Raw genomic sequence first — 25000 nt, 5'->3', positions numbered from 1 at the left:
TCATGCCTAGGACAAGACTAGAAGTCACATCTGTCATCGGCCCAAAATCACCCAGCCAGCTTTCGTTTCTAAGGTGGAACTAGAATTCCCAGTCTCTGGTGATAGGCCCAAAGACACCCAGGTTGCTTTCATGCCTACAGCAAGACTAGAACTCACATCTCCTGGTCATCAGCCCAAAGTCACCAGCCAGCTTTTATTTCTAAGGTGGAACTAGAATTCCCAGTCTCTGGTGATAGGCCCAAAGACGCCCAGGTGGCTTTCATGCCTAGGACAAGACTAGAACTCACATCTCCTGTCATCGGCCCAAAGTCACCCAGCCAGCTTTCATTTCTAAGGTGGAACTAGAATTCCCAGTCTCTGGTGATAGGCCCAAAGACACCCAGGTGGCTTTCATGCCTACAGCAGGACTAGAACTCACATCTCATTGGCCCAAAGTCACCCAGCCAGCTTTCATGTGTACGGCGGAACTAGAACTCACTGTCTCCTGGTGTCAGGCTCAGGGTGTCCAGCAAATCTGGGAAATCGGGGAATTATCAGAGAAATCGGCGATTCGGGAAATATCAGGGAATTATTGGGGAATACGTGAAAAGAACAGAATAAATCAGGGGGGGAAACCAAACTGTGTTAAAATGTTTAAAAGTCAGAGAGAAATCATGTAAAAAACCAAAACCACACTGCCTTTCAGAGTCAAACAAAAATGAGCTTAACTGTGGCAACAACTTGCTTCGTCAGCTACCGTTATTTCTCCACGGCTTAGCCGTTTGGTATGACGTCATCTACGACCGCGCCTTCACTAGATCCCAAGTTACAGGGAAATGTCAGGGAAATATCAGGGAATTTCAAAATGCTTTTCCCCATGGACACCCTGCAGACTCCTCCTCTATCCTGACGCCTTACCCACTAGGCAAAACTTCCTCATAAGTTCAGGAAAGTTCATAAAAGCCTCCTCAGGAAGCTTGTAGTTCAGTCCCCCTGTGAGCTTCAGATCCATCATCCTCGCCTGCTTAGAATCCTGGGTTGGGTTTTTTTTTCAGGAAAAAAAATCCACCGTCCCGAGAACATTGTCCCCTCAGGCCAGACCAGACCCCCGTGCTTCGAAAACAAGTTCTTGCCTTTTAGCTTTGGTTTAACAGCTTTTTCTCCAAGAAGGAGTGCCGGGGGGTGGTGGGGGGGGGGAGGTCATGCTTGGCTTCCTGGCGTGTCCCCGTTTCGCAAGTCACCTTTGGAACGAATGAAATATTCAGGCCCCGCGTGAAATATTAATAAGAGTTGTTTGTGCATGAATCAGAGCAGCGTCAAGGCTCTAGATGGGTCGGGTGGGGAGGTCTTTCAAGGTCTCGTCTGGTGAAATTAAGTAAGCGGTAAGTGGCCGCCAAACCCCAAGGCAGGCGGCTTAAAAAATAGAATCTTAAGCAATTTCCCCCATAGAGTTTCATCTCTGCTTAGGTTTATATGCAGAATAACAACATTATTTGAAGGGAGCTTGGAGGCCTTCTAGTCTAACCCCTCGCTCAGGCAGGAAACCCTATGAGTGATGGTGAACCTATGGCACGGATGCCAAAGGTGGCACGCGGAGCCATATCTGCTGGCACGTGAGCCGTTGCCCTAGCTCATCTCCGGGACCGCCTTCTGCCACACGAATCCCAGCGACCAGTTAGGTCCCACAGAGTTGGCCTTCTCCACGTCCCGTCGACTAAACAATGTCGTTTGGCGGGACCCAGGAGAAGAGCCTTCTCTGTGGCGGCCCCGACCCTCTGGAACCAGCTCCCCCCAGATATTAGAGTTGCCCCCACCCTCCTTGCCTTTCGCAAGCTCCTTAAAACCCACCTCTGTCGTCAGGCATGGGGGAATTGAAATTTTCCCTTCCCCTTAGGCTTATAGAATTTATACATGGTATGCTTGTTTGTATGATTGGTCTCTTAAATTGGGGGTTTTTAGATTGTTTTTAATATTAGATTTGTTTATATTGTCTTTTTTATTGTTGTTAGCCACCCCGAGTCTTCGGAGAGGGGCGGCATACAAATCTAATAAATAAATGAATGAATGAATGAATGAATGAATTTGCATGTGTGTGCTGGCCAGCTGATTTTTGGCTCGCACAGAGGTTCTGGGAGGGCGTTTTTGGCTTCCAGAGAGCCTCCGTGGAGATGGGGGAGGGCATTTTTACCCTTCCCCAGCTCCAGGGAAGCCTTTGGAGCCTGGGGAGGGTGAAACACGAGCCTGCTGGGCCCACCAGAAGTCAGGAAACAGGCCATTTCCGGCCTCTAGAGGGCCTCTGGAGGGGCAGGGGAAGCTGTTTTCACCCTCCCCAGGCATTAAATTATGTGTATGGGCACTCGCGCAAGCACTATATTGCGCGCACACAATTTTTTGACACCCAAGGAAAAAAAGGTTCGCCATCACTGCCATTGACAGACAAAGAGTTGTCCAATTTCTTTTTAAAAGCCTCCACTGATGGCGCACCCACAATTTCTGGAGATAAGTCATTCCGCTAATTAATTGTTCTCACTGTCAGGAAGATTCTCCTTAGTTCCAGATTGCTTCTCTCCTTGATTTGGTTTCCCTCCATTGCTGCTTGTCCTGCGTTCTGGGGCTTTGGAGAATAATTCGACCCCCTCTTCTTTGGGGTAGCCCCTCAAATATTGGAATACTGCTAATCATGTCACCCCTTGGGATTGGCACATCCAGAAAATGTGTCCTTAGCCCATCCTTGGGCTAGAGTGATGTTCAGTAAAAATATATAAAGGTAGTCCTTGAGTTAATAGCCGATCACTTAGTGATCATTTGAAATTATGACCTGCTTCAAAAAAGAGAACTTAGGAACGAATCCAAAGTTCTCACGGTCTCTCCGTTTTAAGTCAACAGCTCGGCTGCATTTACCATTGTTTACTACTTTTTTTAGCGTAATTTATTGGGTGAATGTTAATGAATGTTTTTTAAAGTGCTTTAGAATTTTTAAAACTTTATTTTTTTAAAAAAATTGTATTAATTGGATCTATTGTATTGTTGTCTACATTGTAGCCGCCCCGAGTCTGCGGAGAGGGGCGGCATACAAATCCAATAAATAATAATAATAATAATAATAATAATAATAATAATAATAATAATAATAATTATTATTATTATTATTATTATTATTATTATTATTATTATTATTATTATTATTATATGCTGTGAGCCTCCTCAAGTCCTCAGAGAGGAGCGGCATATAAATCAAATAAATAAATAAATAATAATAATAAATAAAGTCAGGGCAGAGTGGTGCAGTAGTTAGAGTGCGGAACCGCAGGCCACTTCAGCTAACTGCCTGCTGTAGTTCAGCAGTTCAAATCTCGCTACTTGCTCAAGGTTGACTCAGCCTTCCATCCTTCCCAGGTGGGTCAAATGAGGACCCAGATAGTTGGGGGCAAGAGGCTGTGTCTGTCAACTGCTTAGAGAGGGCTATAAAAGCACTAGGAAGTGGCATATAAGTCTGAAGGCTATTGCTAAAGTCCCTTTTCCTTGGCTTCTCATTTGATAAACATATCAGTGTCTCCATGTTGGGGTGAAAGGGATTTTAGGGGACAAAAACTTCTCCCTGCTCTGGATGGATCCAGAGATTGAAGGAGGAGAAGCTAAATGCCATCCATGCTAAGACAACCTCACCTCGTGGTGCCCTTTTCGCTGCCCTTCTCTAGGTTTCTGAGAAGCCTACAGCGCCTGAACGTCACCATCACCCGAGCCAAATACAGCCTTTTCATTCTTGGGAAGCTGAAAACACTCATGGTAAGTGGGGACGGGTGAAGCGAGGCTTAAAAACTGAGTGCCATTTCTTTTCTCCACCCCCCCTCCTTGTTTATTGACTCAAAGGGAATACACGAGAACTGGATAACGGGGTCTTTGGGGATTGTGGTGGGGAAACACCCCTGTGGCAACTAGCCCTGTGGGACTTTGGAGGTGGCTGAGGGGATTAGGTACAGGTAGTCCTTGACTTAACCACCACAGCCGAGCCCAACATTTTCCACATTTGTTAGTGAGCCTTGTCCCCTGTTTTACCTTGCCATTAAATTAAGAGAATTGCTGCCTTTGTTAAATGAATAATATGGTCGTTTAAGCGAATCAGGCTCCCCTGTCGACTTTATTTATTTATTTATTTACTTACTTACTTACAAACTTACTTACTTACTTACATACTTACTTACTTACATACTTACTTACTTTCTTACTTACTTACTTACTTACTTACTTACTTACTTACTTACTTACTTACTTACATACTTACTTACATACTTACTTACTTACTTACTTACTTACTTACTTACATACATACTTACTTACATACTTACTTACTTTCTTACTTACATACTTACTTACTTACTTACTTACTTACTTACTTACTTACTTACTTACTTACTTACTTACTTACTGGACTTACTTACTTACTGGACTTACTTACTTACTTAATGGACTTTTATGCCGCCCCTCTCCAAGGATTCAGAGCGGCTCACAATATATAATAAAACAATGCATAAATCCAATTAATTAAATATAAGATCTGAAAAAATCTTTAAAACCCCAAAAATCATAAAAAACAGTCATTCCCACTCGATCAACCTTCATTCACACATTCATCAGCCAGGGGGGAGATTTTTATAACCCCAAGCTTGGCAGCATAGGTGAGAAGACTCTTACGAAAGGCGAGGAGGGTGGGGGGCCTGGGGGCAGTACAAATCTCCGGGGGGGGGGAGCTGATTCCAGAGGGCCGGGGCCCCCACAGAGAAGGCTCTTTCCCTTGGTCCCGCGAAACGACACTGTCTACCTGACAGGACCTGAAGAAGGCCGACTCTGCGGGACCTGATCGGTGGCTGGGACTCAGGCAGCAGGAGGCGGTCCCACAAGTAATCTGACCTGATGCCATGTAGGGCTTTATAGGTCATTACCAACACTTTGAATTGCGTCCGGAAACCAATCGGCAGCCAATGCAGTTCGCGGAGTGATGGTCCTGGGGGGCCCATAACCGCTCGCATGGCTGCATTCTGCACGATTCGAAGTTTCCGAACACTCTTCAAAGACAGCCCCATGTAGGGAGCGTTGCAGTAGTCGAGCCTCAAGGTGCAGAAGGTCGACAGAAGGTTGCAGAAGACTCAGCTGAAATATGAAAATATTATTTTACTGAAAGAGGAGTAGATCCTTGGAACAAACTTCCAGCAGACGTGGTTGGTCAATCCACAGTCACTGAATTCAAACATGCCTGGGATAAACATAGATCCATTGTAAGATAAAATACAGGAAATAGTATAAGGACAGACTAGATGGACCGTGAGGTCTTTTTCTGCCCCCAGTCTTATATGTTTCTATGTTCTGTGACCTTCCTCCCTTTTTTTCCCGCCTTGGTTCCTTCCAGGAGAACAGAGACTGGAATGAGATGATCCAAGATGCCCAGCGGAGAGGCAACATCATCCAGACCTCCAAGAACACTTACAAAGCCAGCGCCCTGAAAATCCTCAAATCCAGACCGCTTCCCCCCCACGCGGCCCTCAGCGCAGGAGCCAAGCCACAGGCCCTCCCCAACCCAGACCCCCAGCGCCCTCCCGTCTCCCTTCCCACCCTGGCCAGCAAAATGACCCCTCAAGAGGCACCCCCCTACCGCCCGCCCCCCGTGGCCCAGGTGAAACCGATCCAGGACAGGCCGCAAGACCCCCGCCTGTTCAGGAGGGTCGAGTCGGCGTTAACAGCCGCTGACGGGAAGGAGGGCCAGTCTCCTCCCACCTTGGGACCTTCCTTGGTACAAAAGCCCTCTGGACACTTGGCCACTCAGAGCCGTAGCTATTCCGTGGACAGCCCGGGGGGAACACTGAGCCACGTTAGCCCCATACCTGGCATCCCCCTGCCAAGTGATGGCCCCTCCGCCAATACCTTGGACAACGGGCTCTCCCTCCTGACCGAGCAATTGTTGGCCTGGAAAAACTACCAGAGGATAGTGGAGATGGCCCAGGAGAAGGGCGATTGTACCGAACCCAAGAGGAGGCGCACCACGTTCTGACCGCCCAAGACTTCCTCGTTCCTTGTCAGGTGTCTTGTATTCGAGTCGCCCCATCACCTCTTGCCTGTAAGACTTGAGAGAGAGAGAGAGAGAGAGACAGTGTCTCTCTCTTTCCACGCCTGCGTCTGAACGCATAAATATACTGACACGAGGCAAACAGAGAAACAGCCATATATTCCAAGCACCCCAAACTCTGTGAGCCTTAAGGGCTGTGTACATTTTTGTATAGCAAAGAAAACTTTATTTTTTAGAGGCGAGGGAGCCAAAAAGTGCCCATTAAATGCTTCCGTGTTAATAGTCTCCTATCCCATCAATCAAGGGCTTTCTTTGCCCGTCACTCTGCTGATATAGGTGGGACCCCATCCTTTCAAGCCAGGCCTGAAAACCGGCTTTTATTTCATCGACGATTCTTTGGGGGTGGGGGCACAACACAACAGGGGCTTGGGGGATGAATTTTGCCCTGCTCAATTCCGGGTGCCTTACAGACGAGGAAATTTGCCGGGAAGACCTTTGCGCCAATAACAAAATAATATCCCGTCTCTCATTCGTTGGAAAGATTCTGCAAAAAATTCTCTTTTTAAACTCCCCTCGCCTGTTTTCTGTTCAAAGCGGTTCTGGTTTTTTGAGTTTTTTTGTTTGAAAAGTTATGGAAAGATTTGGGTGACCTTCTCAATTGGTCTGGGGAGTGGATGATGGAGAAAAATCCTTTTCTTCCTGCCCACTAATTCTGAAAACCTTTCGCAATTTGGCAGTTTGTAATCAACTCCCCCCCCCTCCCGGAGTCTTTCCCTCCCAACATTTGAGGAGGAGGTTCCCAAGCATGGGGGAGGGGGGAGGAAGCTGCTTAATTGTCACCCTGGGCATTTCCACTTGGTTTGATTAAAAAAAAGTTGTTTGTGTTTATATATATACATATATATATACACACACGTATATATATCTTCATCTATATATCCTTCTGTTATGAATAAGCTAATGTAAATACATTAAAACATATCTTTTTTTTAAGCTCACCCCCAACTCCATTTCCACTAAATAAATAATTCAGGTTGTATTTTCAAAAATACACTTGGCTTTTTCTGATTCGTGCTTCCGAAGGGTGAGCTAAGGACTCGTGAATTAGACTGAGAGCGAATTACATGAGGTTTTTCCAGGGTTTTGGCTCAGGGCCCTGCTGCGTGGAAGCAAGCGAATTACTGTATTTTTCAGACTATAAGACGCACCCAAGATTTCGAAGTGGTAAATAAGGGGGGAGGAAAGGTGTTTATCCTCCCTGGTCCCCGAGGAGCACTCTGCAGACTTTCCAAACCCTCTGCACACCCTGTTTTGCAAAAAAACACACAATTTAGGAGGCCTGCAGAATCCTTCTGGGGGCTGGGGGATGTCAAATAGGTCCTTATTTTGGGGCAAAGGCCTGCTTTTTCACAAAAATCGGGGTGTTTTTGCCTTTCCCTAGTCCCCAGGGGCACTCTGCAGGTCTCCCAAACACTCTGTGCCTCCAGTTTTTGCAAAAAGGGCCCATTTGCAAAAATGGGATGTGGGGATGGGGCTTCGGGAGGCCAAAAAAGGCTGTATTTGGTGTATAAGACACGTCGACATTTCCACCCTCTTTGGGGAGGGGGGATGTGCATCTTAGACTTTGAAAAATAGCTACGGTGGGCCAATTTCCCCCTGGGAAAAAAAATGCCTAATTGTTCTCTGATTACACCTAGATCCTCGTCCTCAGCACAGCAGATGGACTAGCTCCTATAGAGATGGAGTCCCGAAAGTGTTTCTCTTTTCCCCCAAAAGCCACTAGGCTTTGTTTTTCCTTGAAGACGTTTCGCTTCTCCCCCGAAGAAGCTTCTTCGGTTCTGACTGGCCGTGGCACCGTGAACAAACCAGACAGAATGAGCGGCCAGGCAGCTCTGCAGACTCTTAAATAGGGCTTATTTTGGGGGTAGGGCTTATATTAGGGGCACATACAAGGAGGTACTGATTAGTCTTTGGCTGTGTGATTTCTTTTTCTTTTTGTTTCTATTGTACCAAATGTTACATCGCATGAAAGCCTTATATGTCTAATACAGTGGTACCTTGACATACGAGTTCAATTCGTGCCAGAGCCGAACATGTATGTCGATCAATTCGCATCTCGAATGAATGCATTTAGATTTTACTTTTCGCGCCGAGATAACTGGAAACATGGAATTCTTGCGCCACCTAGTGGACGCTCGGCTCGTATCCCGAATTTGAGCTTGGGTGTCGAACAGAAGTTTTGCTCGCATCTTGGCTCGTAACTTGGAATACTCGCATGTGGAGCAGCTCGTATCTAGAGGTACTACTGTATACGTTTTCAAAATTTTGTTTTTGTAACTTAATGGCAACTGTTCTAGGCATGCAGGAAAGCAACATGGCGGCATCTACGGCGATATTCACAGCAAAGGAGAGCAGAGAGTGATAAAACTCATGTTTCTGCAAGGAACATCCGCGAAGGATATTCAGGGCGACATGTCGCAGACATTGGGAGAATCAACACCCTTCATATTCTAAAGTTAAGAACCAGGTTGCCAAATTTAAAACGGGCCACTTCAGCACCAATTATGAGGAATGTCCTGGACGACCGAGAGTTATTGTCCCGGAGATCGTGGATGCTGTGCACAACCGCATACGGGAGAATCGTCGAATTTCAGTGAAGGCAATAGCAGACATAATGGGGAATTCTCGCAATTCTCGTGTTTGCGTCATTATCCATGAACGTTTGGATATGAAGAAGCTATCTGCAAAATGGCCCCCCAAATGTTTCACAACAGATCAGAAAAGCATGCGAGTGAAAACTTCCCGGTCCATTTGTCAGTGTTTACGGACTGATAAGAACTTCCTGGATCGACTGGTCACTGTGGATGAGACCTGGATTTATTTGTATGACTCTGAAACCAAGGAACACTCAAAAGAGTGGAGGCACAGTGGTTCTCCTCATCCAAAGAAGTTCAGGATGCAAAAATGGCGTCTGCATTCGGGAATTCAAGGAGAGCATGCTGCTAGTTAGGATTAGGAAGGGAATCGAAAATAGGTCGGCAAGTGTTGCATTGCCTCTGTACAAATTGATGGTGAGACCACATTTGGAGTACTGGGTACAGTTCTGGTCACCACACCTCAAGAAGGATATAATGGAACTGGAAAAGGGCAACAAGAATGATCAAGGAAATGGAGCCCCTCCCTTACGAAACCAGTTGCAACACCTTGGTCTCTTCACCCTTGAAAGACGGCGTTGAAGAGGCGACTTGGTCGAAGTGTATAAAATCATGCATGGGATAGAAAAGGTGGATAGAGAAAAACCCTTTTCTGTATCACACAATACTAGGACGAGGGGGCCCTCCTTAAAGCTCATAGGTAAGAAAGTGAGGACAAATCAAGGGAAATATTTATTCACCCAGAGGGTCCTTGGTTGATGGAATTCACTTCCAGAAGAGGTCGTGACAGCTGTCAGCCTGGAGAGCTTCAAGGGAGGATTAGACAGATTCAAGTGTATTATTGGTTATTGAAAGGGATGTCCAAGCGGCGCCTCTATGTTGGTTGAGGTTGGCAGGATTCCCTTGAGTACCATTTGTTGGGGGTCCAGGGAAAGGGAGGGTCTTGCCTTCTCTTTCTGCTCAAGATCCCCATGGATAATTGGTGACACAGAATGCTGGACTCGATGGGCTTTCACCCAATTCAGCCGGGCTCTTATGTTCTTAGTGGATTACATTCAAAAGGGTTCCACCATCAATGCAACTTTAGGACCAACTGAAGGCAGCTTTGAAGGCCAAAAGGCATGGCAAGCTGCCCAAAGGAATCTTGTTCCTGCAAGACAACACTTCCACTGCACAAGTGACCACAGCAAAACTGGCGGAGCTGGGCTTCCAGCTGGCCGACCACCCACCTTATTCACCAGATCTAGCTCCCTCCGACTATCATCTGTTTCCAAACCTGAAGAAACACCTTAAGGGTACCAAATTTCACACCATTTCTGATGCCATGGCTGCTACGGATGCCTGGTTTTGAGGAACAACCGATATCCTTCTTTTTGCAAGGGTTAGAGAACTTGGAATATCGATGTAAGAAGTGTGTCGACCTCAGTGGAGAGCATGTGGAATGAATGTCAAGTTTCATCTTCCTATCTCGTTTCTTTCTGGGCAAAGCCAAAGACTTATCAACACCCCTTATAGTAGAGCTTATTTTTGGGATGGGTCTTTTTCCGGGAAACAGGGTAAGTCCTCGACCTACAACTGTTCATTTAGTGACCACTCAATGTTACAGCGACAATGAAAAAAAGTGACTTCTAGCAGTTTCTCACCATGTACAACCATTGCTGGATCCCTACAATTGTGATCAAAATCGCTTGGCAACAGGCATGTATTTATGACTGTTGCAGAGCCCCGTGTGTGTGTGTCATGTGACCCTCTCCTGCAACCTTTTGACAAACCACGTCAAACCGCCGAAGCCAGATTCACTTAACAACTCTGTGACCACCCCCCAATGACTCACTTAAAAATCCCGTTACTGACAATTGCGCTGTCGAATGAGACAAATGCACTTAACCCAACGTTTTGCTTAGCCACAGAAATTTTGGGGTCGTGTTGCGGTCGTACATCGAGGGGTGAGCTTCAAAAATTTTACCCAAGGGTTCTCTGCCCAGTTGCTAGGAGGGCGTGGCCTAGTCTGCCTCCTGCGTTATGGCAAGAGGGAAGTATTTTTGCCCTCCCCGTGCTCCGGAGGCTTTCCTGGAGCCTACAAGAAGGCGAAAACGGCCTCCCCAGGAGCCACAGGCCTTCCCGAACCTCTGGTAGACCCGTTTTTTGCTGTCCAGAGCCATAGCGGATTCCTACAGGTATGGATGAGGACCCGCCACCGGTAGTAAAACCAGAGCTGCGCGCGCAACTTCAACTCTCTGGCATCAGTGCGTGTGTATCCCAGTGAGATTTTCCTTTTTCATGCGCGCGCACGGAAGCAAAAAACTGCCAAAACACGGGCGCACCTGCGTCTCCGTGCGCGATTCTGCTACCTGCCCAGGCGCAGTAGCAGAATTGCACTGGACTCCGCTAGCACTCAGGGCCACAGGGTCGAGCACACGTCACCGTTCCACCTTAGCGGCTCACTTCTGTGCACATGTGCACACCAGAGACCCAAAGCTGGCACACTCAGCGCACTGGTAGCATTGAAAGTAGCAACCTCTGCCTCCTTTTATGCCCTGCACTTACCTACATCCAAAACGGGCCGCGTGGGGCCGAGTGGCTGGGCGGGACCAGCCAGGAGTGTGATTTGGGGGTCCTCGGAACTGCACTGAATCTTAGCTAGAGGTTCTCCCAAACTCCAAGCAGCCCACCTCCGACTCCCTGCCTCTCGATTTTGCTTTTCAAAAAAGACCCTCATAATTTGGGACGGATCTGTAGACTTACGAGAGTCTCATTCTCTCAAAGTGAGGATAAGATGATGGAACGCTTATCAAGGTCATATCATCATTTTGCTGTTGGAACATCAATTGTGTGTTGTGTGTGTGTTTTTGCAAAGTGCTTTTCAATTCTGCAGCGGCGCGTTCGCATATACCAACAGTTGCGTTGAATCCCACCTAAAAAACAAACCCCGGATCCTCTCCTAAGACAGTTTATTCACATATAACAAATTCTCTCCAGGATCGGATTCGTCCTGCCTCCCTCCCTGTCCCCCGACTCCAAAAAGCATCCTTCTATCTTCCAGAATTAGGGCACAGAGAATCAACTTTTGCATATCATATTCAGGTTTGCAGAATTAAAAGCATCAAAGGTTGAGGGTTGTGATTTCGGTTGTTTTCCCCTTGAGGACCACAACCCAGCAAATTCACTGTGAGTTTGTTTGTTTATTAATTATTTGCAGAAATTTGACAGCCGATTCCTGGCGTGTTCGGACCGATTCACTGAGCTGCTTCAACGTTGACCCCTCTGTGCAGTAACTTTTCCCAGAGTTAGAGCAAGAGGGAAAATTGTGCAAATAGGGTGATGTGGATGACTTTGGGGGATTTTATTTATTTATTATTTATTTATTGGATTTTTATGCCGCCCCTCTCTGTATTTTTCTCACCTAATGGCACAGTCTTATTACTACCCTGCCCTAGGTATTAGTCCACCTATCTTTCCAAGAGTTTGTTGCCTTCCTATCGAAAGACGGCTGGTCTGAAGTCGTCTCACAACTAAACAGAGGGTTGGTTCCTGGTTTAAAAATTAGGAGCACCTAAATGTCATCATAAGGAAAGCTGGTCTGTTTATAGAAAAGCCCTGTGCAAACTCTCAACAAACAGCTAAATCTAATCTTTGGTATCAGGGAATGTGAAGTGACTTGTCCTTTTCGCAATCTTTTTGGAAGGGTATACACCAACCAACGAGTTAGATCTGCAAAGCTGGGAAGAAAAATTAATACGAGACCTAATAGCAATTAATAAGTTGCTTTTATGTAATGGATTATAACACCATAATATTTCAGGTAATTTTTTTTTTTACTAAAGGCTGTAGTAGTTCACCTGATTGGGTTTTTTTTTTAATCTCCCCTTCCACACTCTTCTTTAGAACATTGATAATTCCAACTAATATAATTCTCTACCGAAGAGAAAAAGAAAACAATTGAACCACGTAATCTGTTCGGCAAAGCCTGGAGGAATGTGGTGTAGTTTTGACGTAATAAAAACCAGTGTTGAAAGCTGAAGACTCTTAACCAAAAGAGTAAAAAAAATGGGAAACAAGTCCCAAAAAAGGAAAGAAAGAAAAGGAAAACTTAATAAATTCAGCAACTTGATTTTTTAGGCCACGTTATCCTTTCGGGGCCTGAGCAAAAGTGGCCCCGTAAAAGTTCCTTTCTTTTTGTACCTGCCAGACTCAGTTTAGCCGATTTCGTAAACATCTTCCTAAAAGAAATTGGGCTGGAAGGAAGAAGAGATTTGGAAGGGAAAGAGCAGTGCAACATAAATGCAAGATAAACCGACAGCATCCTGCCCCCCAAACCCACCCCTTTTTGGAAGCTATCCCTGTGCAAAAGGGGAGCTCTGGACAATTTTCCCCCTCAAGAAGGTAGTTGGAAAATTGTAAACATTTTGCAATTACCCCACCCCTGCCAAGTCCTGTTGAGACATTCTTTCCCAGCTTTGTGGACCCCATAATAGGGTCCTTCAACTTAATGGTCCAACCAAAGCTCTGTGCGAGGAGCAGGAATTTTTGTGGAACCCTTCAACGCTTGGCCAACAAGGACTAAGAGACACCAGCTCGTCTGCACGATGATTCTTTCTGGAGCTCGCGACGTTTTCAGGCTGTCTTTCCATGCTTCCACTCGAGCCTGGGATTTTGACGGAGCACTTTTCTCCTCGTCCCTTCAGAGGTCCAAGAGCTGTTGCATGTGTAGGCTCACCGCGCTGGCCACAAAGGCCGAAAGGCTGAGATACATCCTGGAGACCGAGTCACACTCTGTGTCTTCCTCTTCGCACTTCGTTTGTTCGCAGAGGATGCCCTTGGTACGCGGCGGGCAGAGACACCGCTGGTTCTCGTAACAGGTGCCTCCGTTTTGGCAAATCAGGAGTTCGTCATCGCAGACGTTTGCTGTGGAGACAGAGAGAGAGAAGAGAGCGTTGGAAGTGCCAGGAGTCGGGACCCAGGGTGGGGAGAGAGGTTGAGGGGGTTGCCCCGAGTCTGCCGAGAGGGGCGGCATACAAATCTAATGAATTGAATTGAAAAATTGGATTGCTCCCCCCAAATTAAAATTCAAAGGGGTGGAACAATAAAAGGTTTTGCCAGTGAGGATTTGATGACTTCTGAAAAGGCAGTTAGATTTGCAGAACCGAGTCATACTGAGTCAGGAATGAGAGACGGTTATGGATGGATTGAAAGACGATGCCTCTCAACCTTGGTGACTTTAAGATAAGTAGACTTCAACTCCCAGAATTCCCCAGCCAGCTTGTTTTAACACGTGGGAATGCCAACTCCCAGAATTCCCCAGCCAGCTTGCTTTAGGATGTATGGACTTCAACTCCCAGAATTCCCCAGCCAGCTTGCTTTAGGATGTATGGACTTCAACTCCCAGAATTCCCCAGCCAGCTTGTTTTAACACGTGGGAATGCCAACTCCCAGAATTCCCCAGCCAGCTTGCTTTAGGATGTATGGACTTCAACTCCCAGAATTCCCCAGCCAGCTTGCTTTAGGATGTATGGACTTCAACTCCCAGAATTCCCCAGCCAGCTTGCTTTAGGATGTATGGACTTCAACTCCCAGAATTCCCCAGCCAGCTTGTTTTAACACGTGGGAATGCCAACTCCCAGAATTCCCCAGCCAGCTTGTTTTAACACGTGGGAATGCCAACTCCCAGAATTCCCCAGCCTTGCTTTAGGATGTATGGACTTCAACTCCCAGAATTCCCCAGCCAGCTTGTTTTAACACGTGGGAATGCCAACTCCCAGAATTCCCCAGCCAGCTTGCTTTAGGATGTATGGACTTCAACTCCCAGAATTCCCCAGCCAGCTTGCTTTAGGATGTATGGACTTCAACTCCCAGAATTCCCCAGCCAGCTTGTTTTAGGATGTATGGACTTCAACTCCCAGAATTCCCCAGCCAGCTTGCTTTAGGATGTATGGACTTCAACTCCCAGAATTCTCCAGCCAGCTTGTTTTAGGATGTATGGACTTCAACTCCCAGAATTCTCCAGCCAGCTTGTTTTAGGATGTATGGACTTCAGCTCCCAGAATTCCACTCATCTTAAAGCCTGCTGGCTGGGGAATTCTGGGATTTGAAGTCGACGTGTCTTTAAAAATCTCACCAAGCTTGAGAAACGCTGCCCCAGGCTGGATTCGAGTCAGCAAATCAACTCCCGCACAAAGGGTGAACATACTCACGTAAGCAGCCTTGCCTCCAGTAGTAGCCGGGCAGGCAATCGTCACATTTCGGCCCTGTCACGCCAGCCTCTTTGCATTCGCAGTAGCCGGTCTCGTTACAACGGTTAGCCAGCGAGCCAACTCGGTTGCAGTTGCAATCTGGAAGAATCAACAGCCCAGGAAAGTCAGATCTACGGTGGAAAACCTAGAACAGTGATGGCGAACCTATGGCATGGGTGCCACTGGTGGCATGCGGAGCCATATCTGCTGGCACGCAAGCCATTGCTCTAGCTCTGCTCCAATGCGCATGTGTGTGCTGGCCAGCTGATTTTTGGCTCGCACAGAGGCTCCGGGAGGGTGTTTTTGGCTTCCAGGGAGCCTCCGGGAGAATGGGGAGGGCATTAGAGAAACATCTTTCAGCTGAGGTGAGGGGGGCGTTCGCCCAGGTTTGCTTTGTTCACCAGTTGCGACCCTACTTGGACCAGGAGTCACTGCTCACAGCCACTCATGCCCTCATCACCACGAGGCTCGACTACTGTAACGCTCTCTACATGGGGCTACCTTTGAAAAGTGTTCGGAAAGTTCAGATCGTGCAGAATGCAGCTGCGAGAGCAATCATGGGCTTCCCTAAATATACTCCAACACTCCGCAGTCTGCATTGGTTGCCGATCAGTTTCCGGTCACAATTCAAAGTGTTGGTTATGACCTATAAAGCCCTTCATGGCACCGGACCAGATTATCTCAGGGACCGCCTTCTGCTGCACGAATCCCAGCGACCAGTTAGGTCCCACAGAGTGGATCTTCTCCGGGTCCCGTCAACCAAACAATGTCGCTTGGCGGGACCCAGGAGAAGAGCCTTCTCTGTGGCGGCCCCGGCCCTCTGGAACCAACTCCCCCCAGAGATTAGAATCGCCCCCACCCTCCTTGCCTTTCGTAAGCTACTTAAAACCCACCTCTGCCGCCAGGCATGGGGGAATTGAGATCCTCTTTCCCCCTAGGCCCTTACAATTCTATGCATGGTATGTATGTATGTATGTATGTTTGGTTTTTATATTAATGGGTTTTTAATCGTTTTTAGTATTGAATTACTATTGTACACTGTTTTATTGTTGCTGTTAGCTACCCGAGTCTCCGGAGAGGGACGGCATACAAATCCAATAGATAGATAGATAGATAGATAGATAGATAGATAGATAGATAGATAGATAGATAGATAGATAGATAGATAGATAGATAGATAAATTTCCACCTTCCCCCAGCTTCAGGGCAGCCTTTGGAGCCTGGGCAGAGCGAAACATGAGCCTACTGGGCCCACCAGAAATTGGGGAACAGATCTGAAGCTACCGGGGTGCTTTTATTTTTTTAAAGAGGCAACTCTACTTCCTGTTTTCCCACCCCCACTTTGAAGACGTTTCGCTTCTCGTTTGAGAAAGCTTCTTCCGCTCTGGCGCCTTCCGCGGCTACTCACCTACGCACACGTTCTCGTCGTCCAGCTCCGCGGAGCTATTCCGGAAGTAGCCCAGCCGGCAATATTGGCAGTGCTGCCCTCGGGTGTTATGCTTGCAACTAATGCACGTCACCAGGTTCAGGAAATCAATGAAACTGCAGCGGTTGGAGTGTCCGTAACATTCACAGTCTGCAAGAATCCCCCCCAGGTCGCAGCGGGATTGGGGGGAGAAAAAGAGAAAAGAACACGGTCTGATTTATTTATCAGGCGGTGTGAAAGCCAGTTGAGAAATCAAACCCAAGTTTTCTAGAGCTTGTAGACCTAGAGCAGTGATGGCGAACCTATGGCACGGGTGCCACAACTCCAACGTGCATGTGTGTGCCGGCCAGCTGATTTTCGGCTTGCCCAGAGGCCCTGGGAGGGCATTTTCGGCTTCCTGGGAGTCTCCAGAAGGATGGGAGAGGGCATTTTTGCCTCTGGAGCCTGGGGAGTGCGAAAAAAAGATCTACCAGGTCCACCAGAGTTTGGGAAATGGGCCTCCAGAGGGACGAGAGAAGCCATTTTTGCCATCCCCAGGCATTGAATTATGGGTGTGGGCATTCACACATGCACGATGGCACAAGCACACATGCTTTTGGCACCCGAGGAAAAGAAGGTTCGCCATCACTGTTCTAGAGCTTATAGTCCTTTGAGATTGGGTGGCATAGAAGAAAGAAAGAAGGAAGGAAGGAAAGAAAGAAAAACAAGAAAGAAAAGAAAGAAGGAAAAAGAGAAGGAAAGAAAGAAAGAATGAAAGAGAGAAGGAAAGAGGAAGAAAGAAAAAGGAAGAAAGAAAGAAGGAAAAAGAAGGAAAGAAAGAGAGAAGGAAAGAAAGAAAAAGAAAGAGAAAAAAGAAAGAGAAAGAGAGAAAGAAAGAAACCGAGATGCTGAGACACCCATCATCGCATTCCATTGGGATGATTTCTTTCACCCATAGCTTGTTTGAGAACCTCAAGGAAAGATGAAAGGAGCAAGGCAGGAGGAGAAGACACGCCTGGCATTTGAGGAGAGGGCATGCAACCCAAAGTCCATGCCGGTGTGTTTTTTTCCACCACACGGTTTGCAACTTCTCTTTAAAAAAAGACCCTATCAGCCTCGACCTGAGGAACACTGTATTGAAATAATACCCAACGACCACCCATGCACTTCTTTCCAAAAATTTGGCACTACCGGACATTCCCAAACCATATGCATAAACACCCCCCTTATATCTTGACACCCGTGCCAACAAGTTGAGCTGGGGTGTGATACCACTTATTTCCCTTCTCATTTCCCTAACCCTTGTATTCTTAATTTTCCTGGCCTTTCCCTGTCACCAATGCGGAGTTCTATTCAGCAGATATATATTCTCATTGTGCCCAGAGAGAGAAAAAGCTGCCTCTACCTAGGATTGAACTCGGAGCCTCCTGATTGTGAGGCGAGAGCTCCACCCTCTAGGCCAGGGGTCCCCAACCACCGGGCCGCGGACCAGTACTGGGCCGCGGGGCATGTTGCACCGGTCCGTGGAGTCAGAAGCTGCCGGCCCTCATGCCACCACCCCCTCCCTCCAGCGCTTCGCCTCCCGCCGGGCAAGAGGCCTGGGGAGGCAGGTTCTGCCGGCCACAGGACGATGGATGGGACAGAGGGGCGGGAAGGACCGAGAGGCTCAAGCCTCTTTTGGCTTCTGCCGTGGGGCGCTTTTGCGTTTTTGGCTGGGGGGAGGCAGGAGGGCCACCCTGACCCCCTCTCTCCAGCACTTAGCTCCCGCTGGGCAAGAGGGCTTGGGAGGCAGGTTCTGCCAGCCACAGGACGATGGCGGGAAAGAGGGGCGGGGAGGACCAGCACCCCCATGCTTAATCCCGCCCCCAACCATGCCCCTTTCCGCCCCCACTGGGCCATAGAAAAATTGTCTTGCTGAAACTGGTCCCTGGTGGAAAAAACGTTGGGGACCACTGCTCTAGGCCACCACGGTCAGACTTTTATTACGTCAGAGAAATCCAAACTGTCAGCGAACGAGATAGTAAATTCTTCGTCGGACACCTGGCAGGTTTTCTCTTTGAACCCGTTGGCTGCCCTACCTGTCCTTTGTCTTACCTGAAGAGGTTTCAATAGGGATCCAGGCGTCCGATTCAGGTTGGACCTCAGTGGCTCTGGAAGTCTCCGGCAAAACTTGAGAATAACGTTTAAAAAAGAAAAAAGAAACAAGAACCCCACCCGGAACAAATATTTCTCTCTCGGCCCCTTTTCCTTGTCCACAAACACACGCTACTGTCAAACTGGGGCTCCTCCTTTTAATTATTATTTATTTTTGGGGTTGGGGGGTTGATATCTCTTTGCTCTCCGCTAAGAATCTTTAGAATGGCTCAACAGGTCATCCTGGATTTACAACCACCGCCGAGCCCAAAATTTCCGTCACTATGTGACGCAGAATGATGGACTCGATGGACTTTGGCCTCATTCAGCAGGGCTATTCTGATGTTCTTACATTTCTTCCTTCCCCCCTTCCTATTTTTCCTTCCTTCCTTCCTTTCCTTCCTTCCTTCCTTTCCTTCCTTCCTTCCTATCTTCCTTCCTTTCCTTCCTTCCTTCCCTCCCTCCCTCCCTCCTTCTTTCCTTCCTTCCTTCCTTCCTCTTCCAAGTGCCACCTCTATGTTTGTTGAGGCAGGCAGGGTCCCCTTGGGCCCCATTTGTTGGGGGTCCAGGGAAAGGGAGGGTCTTGCCTTCTCCTTCTGCTCAAGATCCCCATTGACAATTGGTGGGGCCTCTGTGGGACACAGAATGCTGGACTCGATGGGCTTGGGCCTCATTCAGCAGGGCTCTTCTTAGGTTCTCCACTGTCTGGCAAATGCTGTCCTGGTTTCGAATTGCCTCTTTAAGATCGGAAGGCACGAAAACGCCAGGCAGCCAGGAGGTGCCTCGGATGCCCCTGTGGTGCCTGGCATCCTTAGAACAGGTGCCTGGTGCAAGATTCACGGGAGGGAAGTAGAAGAAAGGATGCCAGGCGACTCTGGGGCACGGCGGTGTTACCTTTGCCTGCCAATCTCTGCCTCGGCATCCTTTTCTGATGTCACCCTGTGATCAGGGCCTGACAGCTTTTCTATCTTCCCCGAGACTCGCTGCCAGCAGTCCTGTTCTGAGAGCTCCGAATGAAACGGCACATAAGCCACGCGCCCTAGTTGGCAGCCAGCGCTCGGCCGAGAGCGTGGGTGGAAAAAGAAGAATTGTACGATGGAAAATGGTCTTCTCCCTCTCTCTCTCTCTCCCATCCTCCCTCCCTCCCTGTCTCTTTGTCACTCTCTTGTTTCTCTCTCTCTCTCTCTCTCTCTCTCTCTCTCTCTCTCTCTCTCAATGGGGAAAGCCAAAGTCCCTTTACAACCGTGTTACTAAACAACTGCAGTGATTCACTTAACAAACTGTGGCAAGAAAGGTCATACAATGGGGAAAATTCACTTAATTGGCTTGCTCAGCAATGGAAATTTGGGCTAAATTGAAGTTGTAAATCAAGGACTGATTCTAAATCTCTTATTTATTGTTCCGTACTATTCCATTCCATTCTATTCTAATTCATTCCAATATTCTATTCTATTCTATTCCTATTCCTATTCTTATTCCATTCCATTCCTATTCCTATTTCTAATTCTATTCTATTCAATTTCTATTCTTTCTATTTGTGTTTCCATTCTATTCTATTCCTAATTCTATTCTATTTCTATACTATTTCTTTTCTATTCTATTCCTATTCCTATTTCTATTCTATTCATATTCTATTCTTATTCCTGTTCTATTTCTATTCTATTTTATTCCTAATTCTATTCTGTTTTATTTATTTATTTATTATTTGGATTTGTATGCCGCCACTCTCCGAAGACTCGGGGAGGCTATTCCTATTTCTATTCTATTCTTCTCTATTCCTATTCTAATTCTATCCTATTCCTATTTCTATTCTATTTCTATTTTATTATCATTTCATTATCTTTTATGTGCACCGAGAGCATATGCACCAATGACAAATTCTTTGTGTGTCCAATTAGACTTGGCCAATAAAAAATTCTATTCTATTCTACTCTACTCCACTCCATTCCATTCCATTCCATTCTATTCTATTCTATTCTATTCTTCCAGATCAATCTTCTTATCATCCCGCAGGTTTCTCACCTGAGATGTCTCAGGATTCTCCCTCGCAATGGCCAAAATCTTAACGCGTTTCGAAAGATTTCCATTGATTTGGTACTTTTATTAAAGGTAGGGAGGAGATGATCTCCAAAGAGCCTCAAACCCCCACTCCCAATGCAGGGGACCCTGAACTGCCATTATCACCACTATCCACCCACCTGCCTATCCCCCGGGGGATTTGGGGAAACAGCTCCACGCAGCAGAAGAAACCCGGTTAAAAATGCAAAGCATCGTCTAATTAGGTTTGAGTGTGTCAAACCGGGATGCCAAGGTGCTCAATTACGCGTGCCCTTGGATCACTCGGAGATGATTCCTTGCGAAATTATTTCTAAATAAAGCATATTTTCCCTGTAATTTGAACACCTGGCTGAGTCGCAGCCATATTTCTCTCTCTCTCTCTTTTTTCCATCTTCTCTGTCACCCGCAAGTTGAAAACCTGGGATAGATCGCTTAGAAAGAACACCGCTAAATATAGAGACCTTCAGCTTAACCAAGTCCGATCCAGCCTTCACTACTCCTACCAACCACTAGAGGGCATCATTTTAATAGTTCCCTGCTGCCCTCTGGTGCAGGGTCCCCAAACCCAGGGACCATAAATTCATAATTTTAAATCCTGCACATTTAGCATCATCTTTGGAGGTCTACCATTGCAGCAAAGATGATGAGGGGACTGGAGGCTAAAAACATCTGAAGCATGGTTGCAGGAACTGGGCATATCTAGTTTAATGAAAAGAAGGACCAGGGGAGACAGGATAGCAGCCTTCCAGTATCTCAGGGGCTGCCACAAAGAAGAAGGGGGTCAAGCTATTCTCCACAGCACCTGAGGGCAGGACAAGCAGCAATGGGTGGAAACTAACCAAGGAGAAAAGCAACTTAGAACTAAGGACAAATTTCCTGACAGTTAGAACAATTAATCAGTGGAACAGAAGTTGTGAATGCTCCAACACTGGAGGTTTTTAAGAAGATGCTAGATAACCATTTGTCTGGTGCAGGGTTTCCTGCCTAAGCAGGGGGTTGGACTAGAAGACCTCCAAGGTCCTTTCCAATTCTGTCATTCTGTTCTATTCCTATTCTATTCTACTCTACTCTACTCTTACACTATATTCTGTTCTGTTCTACTCTACTTTACTTAACTCTAAAGCTCCCTCTAGCCATGTCAGCTCATATCAACACACCATTGAGCACAAAGCAAGGAGGATGGACGCTAACAGGTGGAAAGGAGAAAGGAGATATTTGGCTACCAGATACAGTTCCTACGGGAAGCTAAAGCTGGCCATAGCAGATGTTTCTTACCTTCTGGGTCCACGTCAGTCTTGGCTGGGATGACATTATCTTCCAAGAAGGTCACCCCAGAAGAACTGGTCCTTTCTTGCAAAGACAACACAAAATTCCAGTTATGGTCAAGTGACTGCACTCCCCAAACCAGGTTCTTGGTATTAACTCAGGATTTAAATCCCCTGTTTTTTTAAGTGGATGGAATCTTTCCTTGACTTTGGTGCAGTGGCATTTTTCCACCTGGGTGGATAACCTCCGTTTTTCTCCAACGTTTTATTCATGCAAGAAAGAGGACTATGCAACTGCTTTCCATGAACAAGAAAACAGAAATAGAAACAAGTGGGTGTATGTCTTTATGTGTGATTCCCAACAAACATCCAGCTATCCTTTTAAGAAAAGCCGTTATATAAATCAGCCACAGAACTGACCTGTCGCTTTAGAAAGGAAGGTGGTTAGGAAGATAATCAAGAAATCTTGAGCTCAGAAGTTCTTCAGTTGCTCGAAATTTTTAGCACCCCATCGCTTCCTTCTCAATAGACCTCCCTGCAGAGATCCGGGGAGAACTGAGCTTCGGAAGGAATTGCTTTGAGTTTCGGCAAATCCTAAGAAATCCAACATTTCCAGAGATGGGAGCAGATGTAGGGTTTAGCAGATGTAGAGATGTTTTTTTTTTAACCTGGTTGGTTTCCAGATGTTCACCTGAGACATAGAGGGTGAAGTGATCCTCGTCAAAGCAGGTCTGGAATAGAATCCCAAACAAAATCTAAGTTGGAATCGAATTGATTTGACTTACCACATCTGAAATATGAAGCATGAAGGACTGGCACAAAAGTGGATGAGTTGTCCTGAAGAGAAGGATCCTTCTTGTCCATCCCCAACAGAGACTTCCATGAATGCGTCCAAGAAGCCTTCTCTAATTTGAACATTATGACAAAAATATCTACTTTCCAACAATGCTGCTGCTGCTGCTGCTGCTGGTTGTTGTTGTTGTTGTTGTTGTTGTTGTTCTTCTTCTTCTTCTTCTTCTTCTTCTTCTTCTTCTTCTTCTTCTTCTTCTTCTTCTTCTTCCTCCTCCTTTCTTCTTCTCCTTCTTCCTCTTCCTCTTCTTCTTCCTCATCCTTTCTCTTCCTCCTTTCTTCTTCTTCTCCTTCCTCTTCTTCTTCTTCCTCTTTCTCTCCTCCTTCTCCTTCCCCTTCCCCTTCTCCCTCCTCTCCCTCCTCGTCCTTCCTTCTTTAAAGCCTTGTTTTAAAGAACTTGGATAAATGGCAATGGCAACATACAGATATTAATAGGGCTTTCAACTAGAATGGGAAGATGGCCCAGCACAAATTGGCAAGGGCTTAATTAGAGTCACAATGAAAGAAGCTGCCCTGAGGGCAGTTTGCTTCTTTGCATATATATATATATAAACTGTGTATAGTATATACACACACCTTACCCAATTCAGCTTGTACAAAGTGAAAAGCCTTATTAATTCACCTAGCCCTGAGCTGCCTAGCCAGGAACCTCATAGACATTTATGGGTGGTTTTTGCATGGCCTCCAGAGGAGAAGGGAGAGAAAGAGACCAGCTATACCTCAACAGCCATAAAGGTTGGGAAATTTTAAAAAAGTAGAAAGCAAAGTCTGTGAAGATCTGGAGTAGCATGAATGATGTGGCCCTACTCCTTTCCTGTTGAGCGGTATCGACTCACATCATACAAGCCAGCTGTGTGTTGCAGCTGCCGAAATAGCCAATCCAGTCCTAGGCTGTATTGACAGAGGGATAGCAGCAAGATGCTATGCTGTGAGAAGTGATTATCCACGCAATAACTGCAGCTGGAATTGTATTTGCACAACATTGGAAAAGCGAAGCGATTCCTACGGATGGGAATGTGATTAGGAAAATATTAGAACGTGCAGAGATGAATAGGTTAATAACCCTTGCAGTCAAAGAGAGGGAACTAACTGAATATTATATGGGAACTACTCTTCCAATGACCAGAGAATAAATACGAAAGTTGGAAATAAAAGTAGAGGAGTGAAATATAGAAAATACCTTAGTAGTAGTAGTAGTAGTAGTAGTAGTAGTAGTAGTAGTAGTAGTAGTAGAAGAAGAAGAAGAAGAAAGGAGGAGCAAGATGAGGAAGAAGGAGAAGAAGAAGAAAGGAGGAGGAAATGAGGAGGTGAAGAAGAAGTTGGAGGAGGAGGAGAAGAGGAGGAGGGAGAAGGAGAAGAGGAAGAAGTTGGAGGAGGAGAAGAGGAGGAGGAAGAAGAAGGAGGAGGAGAAGAAGAAGAAGAAAGAGGAGGAAAATGAGGAGGTGAAGAAGAAGTTGGAGGAGGAGGAAGAAGAAGGAGGAGAAGAAGAAGAAGGAGAGGAAGAAGAAGGAGGAGGAGAAGGAGAAGAAAGAGAAAAAGGCACAGCCAGATAAAGAGTAAAGAGAAGGGAACAACCAGAAACTAGATGGAAGTGAGGAGAAGAAGAGGACAATTAGAAGCCAGGTAGAAGGAAGGAGAAGAGGAGGACAACAACCAATAGTAGAGAGGTTGTGATGGCTACGCTGGAGGAAGACGTGGAGGACCAGGGTGGGACAGATGACAGATCAAGCTGTTGAAAATCTATCTCTGTGCTTCCTGCGACTCAATATCAACTTGATGGCACATAATCTATCAAAACTAATTTGCATGCAATATCGAAGCCAATTCCTGCAACTTAATGGGTCTTGCAAGATGTAACTCCTTTAGCTGGTAGATAAATCAATTCCACTTCAGATGATTAATGGCCAGGGGACATTTTTTTAACCACCAAAGTTGAGGTGCGATTGGTTGAAAAACAGAGCTAAGGATTAATTTCATCGATTGAGCTGTAATTTATGTGTTCGTTTTTATATTTCGCCTTCTCTCCGAAGCTTTGGAAAACAGCTGGTAGCCTGATCCAGTTTGTGTTATTTCAGAAAAAGAAATCTCTAGGGGGAAAGAGATTTTATAAATACCAGATTCAACCAACTTTACGCCTCTTCTTCTTTTTTCTTCTTCTTTTTCTTCTCTTCTTCTTTGAATAATTGGAATAATTGGCTACACACTGATCAAGAGCAATTTGACCATCAGAAGTCATGGCTCCAGTTGGGTGGACATTCCCCACCACCAATTACTCAGAAGAAGACGTCTCCCATCTATTTTGGATGACACCGTTGGAAATTAGTGAGCAGCCGATGGGCATGCTCTGAAAAATGGTTTCCATTTTTGAC

At 46.4% G+C, this 25000-nt stretch overlaps 2 protein-coding genes across 3 annotated transcripts in view; one reads left to right on the top strand and one right to left on the bottom strand.

Annotated features, from left to right (window-relative positions):
- Positions 1-7086, top strand: part of SETX (senataxin) — a 47886-nt gene extending 40800 nt beyond the window's left edge. For both annotated transcript variants that reach the window (XR_011559677.1, XM_070758488.1), the window contains exons 24-25: positions 3678-3765; positions 5384-7086. Coding sequence is in view for 1 of the 2 variants with exons in the window: in XM_070758488.1 (XP_070614589.1) it covers positions 3678-3765; positions 5384-6022 (727 nt within the window). In the remaining variant the exon portion in view is untranslated. The remainder of the gene's footprint in view (positions 1-3677; positions 3766-5383) is intronic.
- A 6229-nt stretch (positions 7087-13315) lies between these two features.
- NTNG2 (netrin G2) overlaps positions 13316-25000 on the bottom strand; it is a 48822-nt gene continuing 37137 nt past the window's right edge. Inside the window, 6 exon segments of the mRNA XM_070759546.1 lie at positions 13316-13596; positions 14883-15020; positions 16330-16497; positions 18421-18495; positions 21793-21867; positions 22568-22572. Coding sequence (XP_070615647.1) covers positions 13373-13596; positions 14883-15020; positions 16330-16497; positions 18421-18495; positions 21793-21867; positions 22568-22572 — 685 coding nt within the window. The 3' untranslated portion in view covers positions 13316-13372.

The sequence above is a fragment of the Erythrolamprus reginae genome, chromosome 8 (assembly GCF_031021105.1).
Source record: "Erythrolamprus reginae isolate rEryReg1 chromosome 8, rEryReg1.hap1, whole genome shotgun sequence".
Taxonomy (NCBI): domain Eukaryota; kingdom Metazoa; phylum Chordata; class Lepidosauria; order Squamata; family Dipsadidae; genus Erythrolamprus; species Erythrolamprus reginae.
This window is presented reverse-complemented; position numbering and strand designations above follow the sequence as displayed.